A 16712-nucleotide genomic window follows, 5' to 3' on the forward strand; every position below is an offset into this window, starting at 1 on the left:
ATGAGTTGCAATACTACAATAGAGAATTAACGGTTAAAAACATTAACATTTTTATTTTGTTACAGAAAAGTTTTTTTTTTTGCTATGTTTGTGCATGAGCCACTGACTTTCAGAAATGTTTTGCTAAATAATAAATGTGGCGACTAATTCGCTTTTAGCTTCTTAGTTAGTCTTCAAAACAAGTTATATATATAAAAAGCCCAACTATTTAACTCCAGCTGGAACACTTTCAGAATAAACAGTAGCTACTAAATAAAATAAACCAAACTAAAGAGGAGTAAGGACATTAGGACTCGCTTTACTGATTCGACACTTCTGAATGAGTCCGTTTGTGAGATTTGGATTCATTTGACTCAGCACTCGGGGGTAAAAATAGCATGCAACTGTAGCTTTTTTTTGGCGCTATTTTGATATCCTTTATGGGTACATTTTTGTTCCTTTAATGTGTATCTTTGACCTCGAATCCTTAAAATGAGTTAAATGGCCGTAAAGCTTCCAAGGAAAACTACTTTCCCCTGAGAGTGTAACCTACATGATATTTCCTGCTCTGAGTGGGGACGAATCAAAACATGCACCGATTCGACTCTCAAACAGATTCACATCTAAGGAGTCGACTCGGTGAAGTGAGTCGGTAATGCCCGTACTCTTTTTTCGTCTCTGCATCCGCTTCCTCTGTCTTTGATGTGATATGATCACAGGCATCGGACGCTCTGACTCGCAGCCGTCGGTTGCGCCGTTTGTTAGCCCAAGGACGAGGAGACGCACGCGGGACCTCCGGCGCAGCACGCGCGCAACATGGCCGCGAAAGACAGCGTACCGGCAAGCTTTCTGAGCGTGAGCCGGGAGATGACAGGTAATTATTTACCGCAAGCACGCGCCGGACGCACTGAAAAATTCATGATGCACTTCTTTTGATGTGTCGCTGTGGCTTCGTTACAGTGATTTAGAGTCACGTTCGTGCTCGTTCTTCTGTAACTTGACTGACTTTTAGAGCTTTGTGCACGCTCGTGAAGTAGTTTATTATGAGGACTAAACTGTGCATTGGTTGGAACTGTGCAGGACACTGTGCATTGTACTTGTGCATGAAACTATGTATTAAATGTACGAAATTAAATCAAGTGCATTACACTAATATAGTTCTTGCTGTCTAATATGACCAAATACCCCAAATCAGCAATGTTGGTTCATTAATAATGTGCATGCCAGCCTTGTGTGTCTGTAGGGAGGGGGAGAGGGAAGGGGCGAGATGGCGCACTCCTTTGAAGTGTCTGGAATTGGAGTTGTGCAGGCAGGGAGTGTGTATACGTGTGTGTGCGCGTGTGTGCGTGTGCGTGTGTGTGTGCGCGCGCTCGTGTGCATGTAATATCTGAGGAAGCAGGTCATCCTCTGATATCTTCAGGGTATGCATTGGTCCTATCACATGCAAACCTATGAGTCACACACACTCTTGAGAGAGTGAACTCATCATTGGCACATGGAGTGTGTGGTGGCAGTGTGAAGACTTCTCAGTTTTAATCACTCAGACAGGCTTAACGTGATAATTAATCTCCACCAGCAACACTGTCATCACACTGTGGTGTGCTCTTAGTGTTTTCTCTCTCTCTCTCTCTCTCTCTCTCTCTCTCTCTGTTTAGTGCCATTCATTCATCCTGAGTAAGTGCTTTATTATTGTTAGGGTCACGGTGGATCCGGAATCTATCCCGGGAATACTGGGCATGATGCACGGGAGTCCATTGCCCCGCTGACTTATTCACATCAAGGGGCAATTTAGTGCAAATAATCCACCTAGCATGATTTTGGGAGGTGGGAGGAAACCTGAGAATCCAGAGGAAACCCACACAGAGACTCCTTACAGACAGTAACCAGAGCTCAACGGAATTTGAAACTGTCCCCGAATCTCTCTCTGTCTCTCTCTCTCTCTCTCTCTCTCTCTCTCTCTCTCTCTCTCTCTTGCTCTCCATCTCTGTGAACATATGCCGAGGTCCAGGCCCTGATGTCCTGGCTGTCCACAAGAACGGGCAGCTTTAATTAGCAATTCTGTTTTAAAGTTGATTACGAATGAATTATCCGCTTGTCCTAGTTATCCCCCCATCCGTTTTCCCGCCGCACCGGAACGCATCACTGACTGTGAATACAAGCGTGTGGTATGTTAAATGTGACATTAATTCAATGAACGCTGCCCCCCCCCCCCCAACTTTTCAAAGATACTGTATATTTGCAGCCTGGTCTCATGCAGTGTGAATCATCCTACTGCATTTAGGTCTTTATATCCGAGGAGTAATAGGTGTGTGAAGTGTGTGGGAGTGTGTCTCTGTGGATGTAAAGCAGTTTTGTAGCACAAAGAATATTCCGAAAAAGAGAGAGGGAGGGTTTTTAAACATACTGTCTTGTTGTTAACATAAGGTTTCTCTTATTCACAGAGAGCATCAAGAGCGTGATTGACAAACCGTCTGTCAGGTTTGCACAAGCCATCAAAGTGGAAAGCAAGAATGGGAAATCAGAAGACAGGGTTTTGGTAGGTTATTATATTAATTGCACTCTTTAACCAATGCCAAAGAGTACTTTACTTCCAGTCATTATACATATTTAGGCATGTTGAATTTTAATGTCATGCTAATTACCCAAATCATGGTTTATGTAAGAAATAAACCGCCATTAAAAAAAAACAACAACTTTGCGGTGGTAACATTAACACTGCTTCATGTCGGCCCACATGACACCACTCTTTACATCCGTGCTGAGCAGAAAAGCATCTCAGAATGTACAGCAAATTTTTATGCCATTTTTCTGTTGGCACACGCAAAGTATACACACACAGTACATTATTGATGAGTGATCATCTTTGTCAGTTTAAACTGAACCGTCATACATTGTTTTGTTTCTTACCCTCTGTCGTATTCGTTCTCGTCTTTTGTTACTGTTTGTCCAGCTTAATTTACGCACTTTCCCTACATGGTTCTCTCTATTACTTATTCTTTTCATCAACTGTCTCGTCCCTGTCTCGTTCGCCCCGTCTCATTTCGTTTTCCTCTATACACTTTGCACTTCTTCTTCCCTGTTTTCCATTACTTAAATTTCAGGTTTGCATTCTCAGAAATGAGGTGTTTTTGCTGTTTAATGCAAAGGGAAATTTTGGTTTAGTGCATTTCTTTAGCACACACACACACACACACACACACACACACACACACACACACAGAGTCTGTTTGATGTGGGCGTTCCACCCTGTCTGGCACCCTTTCTCCTTGTCTCCAAGGGGAAATCTGTGTGAGACACATGTGTAGTGGAGATGTCAACACAGGGCTCCAGGTCACACTGAAAAATTTGGTCTGAAAGACACACACACACACACACACTCTCAAACACACACACACACCCGTACATATGCCTTTGTCTTACTTCTTATGAGGACCTTTCACTGACGTAATTATTAATGCGGCTAATTAATCCCATGCTACATGTAAATCTAACTCTAACCTTAACCCCAGTAACCAAAAGAAAACAGTTTTTGTTTAAAAATAAAAATAAAAAAAAGAATTTAAAAAAAGCATGTTTTTTTTCCACAATATCCACACATGGTCAAAACAATCACATATTCCTTTCCTAGACACTTGGTGCCAATGCAGTGGATTGGTGCCAGAGAGGAAGTGCATGAGGGCAGAAGATTTTTAGCCAACTGGCACACCTCTGAGAATAGTAAGGGAAAGAAGGAAACAAAGAAAAGGAGATGGATATATTAAGATATGAAGGAAATATGTAGGGGGATTTGGTGGTTATGATTGCTGCCTTGTCTCTTTCCCCCTTCAGTTATTTATCTCATTCCTTCTCTTATTCTTTTCCTCCGGTGTCTCATCCCACAATTTCACATCTTATAACAGCTCAATTAGAGGTTGTGATTGCTACAGTTAGTGGTGTGACAGCCCTCTTGCGCTAACATTTTCTGCTTTGTTGCACAGAGATTCACCCCAAAATTGCTGCGAAGAGCATTTCTGCCAAGGCCAAGTTGTCCCATAAGTCTGTTCTTACCCTAATTAAAGAAATAGTTATATAAGAAAGCAAAAAGAATAGAATAGAATTATCCCCTTAACCAAAACATTGGCAATGGAGGTACATGATAAGGCAGATATCATGTTCTAGAAGTTTTTCCTTTTTTTACTCTTGTTCTGCCCCCTAGGCCCTGCCTCGTAAAGTTTAACGCAGTAAATGGACCAGAAAGCTGGCAGAAATTCAAATGAAATAAACCTTTATATACAGATATTGAAAAATGGAATGTGGACGTTTCCAAATCTGGACAGTTCTTGTCATTTTACAAAATAATTTATTTCTCAATAAGCCGTATACATAGCTTAGTAATCCTGTTGAAACAAGTACATAAAAGGGGGTATATAAGAATTACATTTCTTTTTAAGATGTCTTAGATACGTCCGTGTTGTAGCCTAGGTGCTGCTCTAGTTATGATTGTAAGGTTGGGACAATATTCAAAACGATACTCTTACGCTCCCGCTGTCAAATGGCACTGCGGCATCAAAGCGCAAAGATTGCTGCAGAGCGTGCGTGGACGAGACTCTTAATTTACTCCTGGTGTCTGTATTTTAGTTTGATTATGTTGGTTATTTAAAACCCTCGTTTTGCTGTGCATGACGAGCAGTATTATCCGTTAATAAGTAAGTGAAAGGTGAATGCGTTAGTATGCTAAGCAGTCTTGTTTTCATGTCCTGTTCAGTTTCCTGCCTCGCATCCAGTTTCTCGTTTTCCTGTCGAGACCGCGTTTTCCGTGGTTATTGATTTACGTGTAAAATAAAGACGTTGATCTGCACCTGCTCCCGCCTCTCCTCCCTGTGTCGTAACAGATACGTTCTCAGTGTATTGGGCATTATTGTGCACTATTGTGCACGTCACTTAAATGAAGCAAATGTAAATGGAAAAACCTCATGATATATGTAAATAAATACCAGGTGAACGCAGTCATGAGCTGTTACCAAAACTACCATACTACAGTGCCCTGCATAAGTATTCACCTACTTGAACCTTTCCACATTTTGTATTGTTACAACTTGGAAGATGCTACCTTGTGCTGGAGAGAGTTACAGCTCAGATAAGTGAAGCTGTTCACAGGACAACAACTACGCTGTGTTATTATTAAAACAGGCCATATATATTTCTGTTTGGAGTTTGCCAAAAGGCATGTTGGGATCTCACAGGGTTCCCACGGGTCATGGAATTTCTGGAATGTCATGGAATTTTAATAAAGCCTATTCCAGTAATGGAAACTCAGGGAATTTTATCATTTTGGGGTTAAAGTCAGGGAATATCAGGGAATTTTGTTTGTAAATTTTTCAAATGTATTAGCTAAAGTGATGTACTCTCTCTCTCTCTCTCTCTCTCTCTCTCTCTCTCTATATATATATATGTGTGTGTGTGTGTGTGTGTGTCTAAAGTATTTTTTCTTTTTTCTTTTTTTTACAGTGTGCTCAAATGTACTTAAAATAGTTTACGGTATTTGTAAATGAACTGATTTTATTTCCATTAAAGAAATATATTTTGTTTTATTAGGACCATTTTGTTTATGAGGTGTAAAGACTAGTCATGAGATAAGTATATGTTCCTTTTAAGCAATGAAAACTAAGTTTTGCACTGAAAATATCTGTTAACCAGGAAATTGAGCTTACAGATTTAATGGGCTAAAATAGTTTTTTTCTGCTTAGTACCCAGGCAGTACAATGTACCATTCTTCATACAGTAGGTCACGGAAATTCAAGATTTTGGTCAGGGAAAAGTCATGGAAGTTTACATTTGTCTTAGAGTGGGAACGCTGATCTCAGTAAACATGGAAAAATGAGATCAAAAAAATAACTTTTTGACCTTGGCACAAAGCGCTACGTTTGGCAGACTGGTTTATCACCTTAAGAACACCATTCCCACAGCAAAGCATAGTGGTGGTAGTGTCATGCTGGGAGGATACTTTTTATCAGCAGGAACTAGGAAACTTGTCAGGGTTAATAGGAAGAGGGATGGAGCCAAATACAGGGCAATCCTAGAGTGAATACTTATGCAACCAACAATTCTCTGCTTTTTTATTTAATCATCTCCTTTGTGTCACAATAAACAAAATATTTTGTACATATTGTGTAAATCAAATGCTAAAAAAATCCCAGTTTAGTACATTTCAATTCCAGGTTGTAACTCTACAAAGTGTGGAAAAGTTCAAGGTGGGTGATACTTAAGCAACTGTAAATAGTAAATGAACATTTGTTAGCATACTGTGGCATACTAATTTGTTATACGAATAAGTATGGTAGTATGCTGTTTTAGATATAGCCACTGAGGGTTTTTTTTTGTTTGTTTGAAATCTTTCCACCTTAATAAAGGGATTCACCATCGCCCCCCGAAAAAATTCTGATATTTGCATTCAGGTTGTCTTATGCACAAATTTTCACAAAAAGAGGTGGAATGGAAACCTTAGTAATGATAGTCAGGTCAGGTTGTTTGGTCATTAGAAGACAGGGGGGTTGTAAGCATTTCAGGCACGTATATAGCTTTGTTTGAACGTAAGGGTAGCTATCGGATTTGATCAGCTTTGGAATGAAAGCAGCGGTAAGGGGTGGGAAGTTAATTCCTGTTGAGACAGTTCTGATGCAGCAGCTGTGACCCCTGGAGTGTATAAGACAGAAAGAGAAAGCATGGGAGCAGAAAGGTTATGCGGGCACAGTGTGATGTGATGTGTCCCTCTAGCCTCCTTGTCATCGCAATGGCCGTGTGTCTTGTCCCCATCCCTATCCTAGAGGCTTGGTGGCAGCTGTGAACAGTGTGATTTTGATCTTTTTTGGCTTTTTATTCTGCATTGCCTCTCAGTCCCTTTCTTTTGCTCAGTTCGGTTCATTTTTGATTCAGGTCATTGTGGTTTAGTTCAAATTGACCAGGCAGATCTAATCTCCTTATGCAGACATTAAATCTATTAGCCTCATTGGAGTAACACAGTGCTACAATCTAATAAAGCATGTGCTCCTTGACCTGAACAAACAGACCTAGTTGAAATGCTGTGTGCTGTGACCACTAAATATTAACATCAGACAAGCTGAACCATGGCTACCAAATTCACACGTTCTTTGATGTTGTGATATAAGGCACACAAACAATGCGAACAATGCTGTTCATGAACTTTAAGTATTTGCAGCTTTATTGTAGTAAAATATACCTTTGTATCTTTTGGTGTTAATCTAGGTTTATGTAGGGCTGTAGGACCCAAGTCCATTCTTAGCGAAAAGAGGTTGGGTTTTTATCCGTTTTTTGAAGATAGTGACGGATTGTGCTGCCTGGATTGAGGTTGGGAGTTCATACCATCACTGGGGGATAGGCATTTTGAAGGTTCTGGAAATGGACCTCATGCTTTGCTGAGTTTGAGCTACCAGGTGACGGTCATTAACTGATCGCAGGTTGTGCGGTGGAACGTGAGCATCAAGGCCTTGAATTTTATGCATGCAGGGGTGTGACATGGGTCTTTTGGGGTTGGTTGAAAACAAGGCGTGCTGCTGCATTCTCAATTATCTGACGGGGTTTGGTGGAGCTGGCTGGGTGGCCTGAGAGTAGTGCGTTGCAGTAGTCCAGTTTTGTGATAACAAGAGCCTGGATTAGTAGTCTTGTGGCCTGATCAGTGAAATAGGGTCTGATTGGCTTGATAGTGTCATGAATTCTGCTAAGTGCCAGGATATTTAAGCCCAAAACCTAGTTGCTTCTGCCAGGAGGATAAGACTTGGGTGTAGATGGATCTTTCAACAAGATAATTGCCCCATATCTATGACATTCATGCAAATGCACACACAGACCACAAAATCAATGAGGCTTTGAATTCGAACCCTGTTGAAAACTTGTGGTCTGATTTGAAGAGGGAGTGCACATGCTCAAACTAAAGAATATGAAGCAGCTTGAAATACTATGCATGGAAGAGTGGACCAAGATCCTCTGCAAGTGCCTCCAACCATGTTTCACTATTTATTAATTGTTGGGGTGCTCAAACATTCGTTCATTCATCTGGGTCAGGGTAATGGCAGATCCAGAACCTATCCTGAGAGCATTGGTCTACAGACTGGGTGCAGACAGAGAACCCTGGACATATACTATATGGCCAAATGTTTGTGGACACCTGACCATAATGCTCATACCCCAAACTGTAGGCTTTGTGGCTACAAACTTTTGGCCATATAGTGTACATATTCACACCTAGGAGCAATTAAGGGTATCCAATCCATGTCTTGGAGAGGTTGAGGAAACTGGAGAACCTGGAGGGAACCCACGCAGACACTGGGAAAATATGCAAAATCTAACTCCAATAACTCCAAGGTTTACTGCCTGTGTGGGTCTCCTCCAGGTTATCCAGTTTCCTCCCGCATTTCAAAAACATGCTGTGATGTGGATTTGCTACTATTAGTTGCCCCTAGGTGTGAATATGTGTATGTAGGGTGCCCTGCAATAGACTGGTCTATCTATGCTGTATTCCCACTTCACGACCAGTGTTCCCAGAACAAGGATCCTAAGGATCCACTGCGACACTGACAAGGATAAAGTGCTTACTGAAGATTGATTAATGAATGAATGAACTGAATTACAGTTTATGGCCAAAGGTTTGTGGACCCTTACTATCAGACCCATATGTTGAACATCCCATTCCAAATATATTCCCCATTGCTGTTTATTATAACCTTTAGTCTTCTGGGAAGGCTTTCCTCTAGATTTTAGAGTGTGGCTGTGGGGATTTGCCCTTTTAGCAAGAAGAGCATTAATGTGTCAGGCACTAATGTCCAGTGAGGAGGAGATGTCACAATTCATCCCAACGGTGTTCAGTGGGGTTGAGGTCAGGGCTTTGTGCAGGCCACTCCCGGAGTTCTTCCACTCCAACCTTGCAAACCATGTCTTCATGGAGCTCACTTTCTACACAGGGGCATTGTCATGCTGGAACATACTTGGGCCCCTTAGTTCCAGTGAGGGGAAATTGTAATTCTACAGCATATAAAGACATTCTAGACAATTGTGGAAGGCTCACATATGGGTGTGATGGTCAGGTGTCCACAGACCATATAGTGTATTTGTTGTATGTAGGTTTTGGATGTAGCCATAGAGAAATTGCATAAAATGGGATTTTTTTTCACCCTCCATCAATGTCTCCTACATGTTCTCTACATTGATAAGGTTTGTCCAGCTCGACCAAGCATTAATTGTATAGTTGTGGTAGACATATGGTGTCTCTTTTCAGGTGGTCCTATATAAAAATTTCAATTTGAATTGAAACAGGTGGATGAAAACCTTAGAGTAATTGATAGGCAAGCTCAGTTTAGGTCCTGAGGCAAGTGGCAAATAGGAAGAGAGAGAAAGAGAGAGATTTTAGGTTTCTGAACTCTGACCAGGTCAGGTAGTCTCTTGCAAGGTTTTTTTTTTTTTTTTTGCATCATTTGAATTCTGTCTTTGAACTGTAGACAGCTAATGACCTCATGTCTCATGCTGCTCTACACTTGCACCTTCTGTCTAAGTCGCCCGTCTTCCTCTCATTCATTATTTCTTTCTCTCTGTCTCTGGATCTTCCTTTGAAGTCAGCAATTCGTCATGGCACAGTGATTTACAGGTCAATACTGAAAGCTCTTTGCCCATGATATGGGGCATTAAGCCCTATCACAAGAGTCTATCTATTGCTTTCTCTTTCTCTCTGTCTCTCTCTACATTTTCGATAGCTTCCTCAGTGAGCGAAACCTTTTAGGATCCTGTTTGAAGGCCGGGATCAACAAACTGCATTCTGGTCAGTTCTCAGCGAGTACAAATATCTTGAATATAGGTGAATTCAATTCAGTTTGATTTGTATAGTGCTTTTAACAGTATTAATACAGATAACAAGAAATTCAGATGTATATTTCGATTCTTAATTAGCAAGCCAGTGGCAAGGAAAAATCCCCTGAGACAGCATGAGAAAGAAACCTTAAGAGGAACCCAATTCCAGATTGAACCAATTCTCTTTTGGGTGAAACTGGATAGCCAATTATAAATCATTTCATTCTACAGTTTTCGAACAGTGTATCTACCCTTTGGATATGGTGCCAGTTCATGCGACATTTTAAACTGACTTCTACTTCAACATTAATGCCATTACCGGTGAGTCATATGTTTCCCTATCTCTTACTGATCCTGTTTTTAAGCAGCAGCATGCAAAAGGCTTAAGATGTCTTCAAGACTTGTATAAAAATGGCACTTTTTGTAGCTATGTACTGCTATCTTCTGAATTGGATCTGTCAGAATCCCGTTTGTTTAGGTTTTTGCAGATTAGCCATCACTCTGCTACTCTGTTTCCTGATGACCTCTACCCCCGATACAAGTATGAGAAGAGTTTCTGAAATTTACTCCTTACCACAAGTCACAAATTTGCAAGAATTTATATACGTCTTTTAGGTCTAGATGATCGTTCTCTTTATAAAATGAAAAGAGCGTCGGAGTGTGAGCCGGGAGAACTTTTTGAAGAGCAATGGTGGGTGGGTGTGCTACACAGAATTAATTTTTCCAAGCCCCGGCCCTCTGAAATATTTCCTAATATTGAAGACAGATGCGATAGTTGATGTGTCTGAATTGTATTGACATTTGACTTGCTTTAGAAATTTTTGGGGTACCAAAGGTCAATGGTCTCGGTTTAATTTAAACAACTGGATAGTTTAGCCTTTGCTTGCTTATTAGCTAGTTCAAAATATAATAAACCCCCAACTGCATCTTCATGGCTTGTGGTTGTATATTCAGGTGTTTGTATGTATGATCATTTAACCCACCTCTACTTGAGTTTTCATTAGTTTTGTTGTTTTTATTGTTATTGGTATGTTTTGGTTTTCAACACAAAAAGGGATAATATTGTGAAATAACCTATCTAATTTTGTAATAATGATTGTTCTACATTAAAAAAAGATTGAACATACAGTTGTAGAGCAGTACTAAGTGTGTCGAAAGGTTGAGTATGAGAATATTGTGAAGAGGAGTTCTGTGACGAGCACAGGACAGTGTTTATGATTTCAGAAGCAGTTTTTAGGTTCAAATCTACAGTATCCAGATAAGATTATCCACTTGGGAATTAAATGGTTTTGGGGAGTGCAAATCATCTTCTTATTTATTATTATTATTATTATTATTATTATTATTATTATTATTATTATTATTTTATTCTTTAAGCTAATTTCAAGGTTTTTTTTTTTTTGCTTCAAGTGAGAACAATGCTAGGAAAAATCTAAACAATCTTCTGTTTGTTGTATAATAACCTTGTAATGACAAATATTAGCTCAATTTATCTATATTTAAGATTTTATTATGATTTCCCTGGACAATACATTTGCAAATTCCAATATTGCAAAATTATTAAATTACTTGATTTTGCCCTGCATACATTTCTATGCAATCAACTGCAGTTGCTACACATCAATGCTCTTTGTGCTTTTGTTTTTTTTTGCAGCTGTGTACAGATCTACAGCAGTACATCACTTCAACAGAGCGTGGCACGTTAATAATTAATGTATCTGTTTAGGCGCTTAGGTTTTCTGAGGCAGTTTTCTTCTATCTTCCAGTATTTTTTTTTTCGATCTGTCGAAGACAAGACTGAAAATCTCAATAACGGGTTTGCATTTTGGAGAGCGTTTTAGTCTTTCGGTGTTCTCTGATAGGATTCATCGGTGAGACTTACACACCCATTTTTTTCATCCAGTCTCTCCATCCCGCGATCATGCAACGACAAGCAGATGAATAGACGGAACAAGTAAAAGAAAGAGAAGGGAAAGTTGAAGTCTTTATTAACCGGATTCCTAGTATCGCCATCATGCGGCTTCTTCTCTCGCCGGGGAGCCATTACTGAATCATTAGATGGAGGACTTGAGGAGCTGGAAATAACAGAGCAGAACACAAAATGGCAGGAGGAAATGAACAAGGCAGAGAAGAAATACAACCCCAATTCGAAAAAAGTTGGGATGCTGTGTTCAATTTAAATAAATGTAAATAAAAAGAGAATGCAATGAGTTGCAGATCTCATAAACCCATATGTTATTCACAATAAAACATAGAAAACATATCAAATGTTTAAACTGAATAAATGTACCATTTTAAGAAAAAAATTAGGGAATATTGAATTTGATGGCCACAACACGTCTCAAAAAAGTTGGGACGGGGACAACAAAAGAAACAGCTGGAGGTTAATTGGGAACAGGTCAGTAAGATGATTGGGTATAAAAAGAGTATCTTAGAGAGGCAGAGTCTCTCAGAAGTAAAGATGAGGAGAGGTTCAACAATCTACGAAAAACTGTGTCTACAATTTGTGGAACAATTTCAGAATAATGTTCCTCAATGTAAAATTGCGAAGACTATGAATATCTCATGATCTACTGTACATAATATCATCAAAAGATTCAGAGAATGAGGATGAAAATCAATACTGCATGCGTCTGATCTTCGGGCCCTCAGGCAGCACTGCATTAAAAACATTCATGATTCTGTAATGGAAATCACTGCATGGGCTCAGAAACACCACCAGAACTCATTGTCTGTGAACACAGTTCACTGTGTCATCCACAAATGCTGGTTAAAGCTCTATCATGCAAAGAAGACGCCATATGTGAACATGATCCAGAAACACCACCGTCTTGTCTGGGTCAAAGCTCATTTAAAATGGACTGAGGCAAAATGGAAAACTGTTCTGTGGTCAGACGAATCCAAATTTGAAATTCTTTTTGGAAACCATGGACGCCGCGTCCTCTAAACTAAAGAGGAGAGTGAACATCCAGATTTTTATCAGCACTCAGCTCAAAAGCCTGCATCTCTGATGGTATGGTGGTGCATTAGTGCCTATGGAATGGGCAGCTTGCACATCTGGAAAGGCACCATCAATGCTGAAAGGTATATACAGATTTTAGAGCAACATACGCTTCCATCCAGATTCCATCCTATCTTTACTTCTGAAAGACTCTGCCTCTCTAAGATACTCTTTTTATACCCAATCATCTTACTGACTTGTTGCCAATTAACCTCATTAGTTGCCAAATATTCCCCCAACTGTTTCTTTTTAGTAACACTTACTTTTCCAGCCTTTTGTTGCCCCTGTCCCAACTTTTTTGAGACATGTTGCGGCCATCAAATTCAAAATGACCTTCTTTTTTTCTTAAAATGGCACATTTACTCAGTTTAAACATTTGATGTGTTTTTTTTCTACATATCTGTATGTTCTGTTGTGAATAACATATGGGTTTATGAAATTTGCAAATCCTTGCACTCTGTTTTTACATTTTATACAGCATCCCAACTTTTTTGGAATTGGGGTTGTAAAAAGAGAAAGGTAATCAGTGAGAAGACTATGTATAGCTGCATGGATGATTAAATCTGAATTTTTATAGTATTGATTTTTTAGAGGTAATTTTTCAGTGTCTGCTTACAAAGGTACACGTAATGATTTTTTTTTTTGTTTCTTTACAAAAATGTGAATGTAAAATGTTTCCCCTGTACATTCTACTAGAGGTGTTACTAGTTAAAGTGTATTTAACCCTTTACTGCATTGTGTTGCCATATGGCATCAATTATTTGAATTTTTATTAATTCAAGTAATAAAAATCCATAAAAGCTTTTTTTTAATGAAAATGTAATAATTAATGCAGTGAGGGTTAAAAAGCCCCCATTTAAGGGGGACTCCGAATCCCAAGTTCAAATCCTGACGATGCCATCTATAGGGAGGAACCAATACTCCTCTGGTAATCACCAAAGACACTAGTCACTCCCGGACAGCTGCGAAGTCATGTATGCAGAAGACGGCAGATAGCACTTCCCTCTAAATGTGTTATTCTGCACGGTGATGCAGCATGAGCAGCAGTTTGAAAAGATACGCTCTCTGAGGATTAGTGTTAGCCGGATAGGAGCGAGCTGGCTGGTAGGTGTAAATTGTCAGGGGATGGAAAGCGGCCTTTAAAGTTAGGAACGCATGTTTCTGTTTCGCAATATCCTGTAAATTCTTATTTTGGTTATGTTTCAAAGCTTCTAGGATTACACAGAGGCTCTTAATTGTAGTTCGGGTTTCACAGAACTGTCATCATATCCAGCTCATCATGGGCAGAACTGGAACCCCATGCCAGTATTTCAGTTTTACCTGAATTTCAGAGAAAGGAATCTCTATTTATCCAGAATTTTATGTATTACACAGTCTCTTATTCTGCACAGCTGTACTGCTGAATGTTGCCAAAGAGATAATTATATATAATTATGTATAATCAGCATGGACATGAATGGCAACAATATGTTTGTGAGTTACATGCTCAAGGATATAACCGGGGAACAATACAGGAACATGTGGGGCACCATATTGCACGATTTCTTTTGTAACACTAACAAACTGGTAATGGTCTATCAAGTATATACTATAGAGTATATGTAGGTATTTTTGCCCAGTAAAGCCTCGGTATAGACAAACGAGCAGCTGAAAATATCTATGAGTAGCCTATAATTAAAGTTTATAGTGATGCACACATATCGTCACTCAAAATATAAAACACAAAGCACTATAAAAGACTGAATCTAAATGTTTAAACATTCCTGTAAATAATATCTTCAGATAATTTGGTTTTATTTGTATAGCACTTCCTAACAGTAGACAATGTCCTAGCTAATATATTATATCTTTTCAGATCTAATGAATGTTTCAAATCGAGGCTTGTGCCGAGCAGCATTCCTGCATTTCGGGGATTTTTCTGCCATAAGAAATATTTTTCACTTTGCTCCTTACATCTATGAAGACGAAACGTAGAAGGGGAAAAAAAAACGGAAAAGAAGAGCATCAGGCTTAGGAAAAGTGTGACGCTGCAGAGGAAAGATCAATAGAAGAATATAATAATGAAAAAAAAAAACATGGCGTCTTTCAGAGTGAATAGAAGAAGGAAGCAGAAGGACGCTTGTGTGGAGAAAGGGAAAGGAGGAACGGGGGGGGGGGGGGCGAGGGTTGACTGCAGAAGTTTAGACTTATGCTAATCAGTGTATGATTTGATAGAGTTGAAAAGGCTGTCTTACTCATCTCAAACCATTTTTGCATGCATCCGTGAGATTTGTTTCTTCCCCATATCCTGAGTTTTCTCCATCTCTCACCATCCTCTGCTGTCTCTTTAGTTTGCAGTCCCACACACACACATTCATATCAGTATCAAATGAAAACACAAATACAGACAGTGCAGCCATTTGCTAATGGATGTCCATAAAACATTTAAACAAACTTTAAATGATGGTTTGATGTTCTTCAGTAAGTGCTTTATCCTGGTCAGGGTCACAGCAGATCCAGAGTCTAGCCAGGGATCACTATCTGGGAATGTTGTTATTATTATTATTTGAGAACGTTAGCATGGCATGATTTTTATTTATTCTGATCTTTTTTTTTGTTTTATTTTGTTTCATAATCATCATAAGTATGATGATTAGGGTTGAATTATTTATCAATATTGTGTACTGCAATGCTCGTACTGTTTAACAGCGCTTTGTGGTGAAGGTGAAGATGAAGATGAAATTGATATTGTAATACAATGCAACACAGGTCATAAATAATTCACGATAACAGACAGTGTGTTTGGAATTATCGTGACAGATTAAAAAGCAATCAGTATTAATGTAGTGATAATTCTATGTTGGCTGATAAACACTCGGTTTGCTTTTTGGTGTAGGTGCAGAGTATGATTTAGAAAAAGGGTCAGGGCTTAAACAGCTTCGGCAGCAGATCTTACACGCATAAATCCAGTATTTCTAGAATTTCTTTTGGCTGGCCTTCAGGATTTTAATTAAGCCTAGTTCATTAAACTCTTTTTTTTTAATAGATACCTTCATTTATTACCTTTACCTTAATTTATGTGTAGATCTTTATGTGTAGTCATGTTCTCAGAGACTCGCTTCGACCCATATGAATCTTTTCGGGTTTTTTTTGCTATAAAGGTGGAAATGTCTTTTGATCATCAAGTCTTTCACTTTGCATTTAACTCTGGGGGGGGGGGGGGGGGGGGGGGGGTTAGCAAGCAGGGGCCTGAAATGTAATAGAACTATAGAATAACTATATATATACTATATATAAAGAACTATAATAGAACAGAAGAACTCCTTCTTCAAGATCAGATACTGTATAACCACAGCACTGTTGAATTCTCGATTCTGATTGGTCAGAAGGTGTTTCAAGTACAAGACCTTTTTTTATATTAACGCACTTGTTCAAACTCGTCCTTATGCTAATTCATACGTAGACCTTTATTTCACATTTAAGGGAGGAGTCTCGAGTGTCGAAGCTTTGTAACAGTCAAAAGCAAAGCTCTAACTTCAGTTTTTCGTCCATGGGAAAGTCTTCAAGACAGAGGACTTTGTCAGTAACATGACAAGCTGGATATTTTTGTCTTATTATCTGAGAGAGAGAGAGAGAGAGAGGTGAAGGGGAGAGAAGGAGTATTTATAGCTGCTCTAACATAAGCAATAACAGGAAGTAGCTGTGTTTTGTGTCAATGTCAGATGTATTTGTAAGCATTGTAATTGTTAGCAAATTTGCTGTAATCAAAGAGGAAGAAAACAGTTCAGGATGTGCTCTTAGGAAAATAATCAACATCATACCACCCCATCATTGATTAAGTGTTGTAGTCTGTATATATGTAACATCATTCTATATTAACAAAGTTACCAAGGTTACAATAATAAATCGACTGCTAAAT

General features: G+C 39.2%; 1 protein-coding gene across 3 annotated transcripts in view; it reads left to right on the forward strand.

Moving 5' to 3' along the window:
• Positions 1–441: 441 nt before the first annotated feature.
• Positions 442–16712, forward strand: part of carmil3 (capping protein regulator and myosin 1 linker 3) — a 58400-nt gene continuing 42129 nt past the window's right edge. For all 3 annotated transcript variants that reach the window (XM_053628289.1, XM_053628290.1, XM_053628291.1), the window contains exons 1-2: positions 442–853; positions 2421–2515. In XM_053628289.1, the coding sequence (XP_053484264.1) occupies positions 796–853; positions 2421–2515 (153 nt within the window). In that variant the 5' untranslated portion in view covers positions 442–795. The remainder of the gene's footprint in view (positions 854–2420; positions 2516–16712) is intronic.

This window comes from Ictalurus furcatus, chromosome 7, assembly GCF_023375685.1.
Source record: "Ictalurus furcatus strain D&B chromosome 7, Billie_1.0, whole genome shotgun sequence".
Classification (NCBI taxonomy): domain Eukaryota; kingdom Metazoa; phylum Chordata; class Actinopteri; order Siluriformes; family Ictaluridae; genus Ictalurus; species Ictalurus furcatus.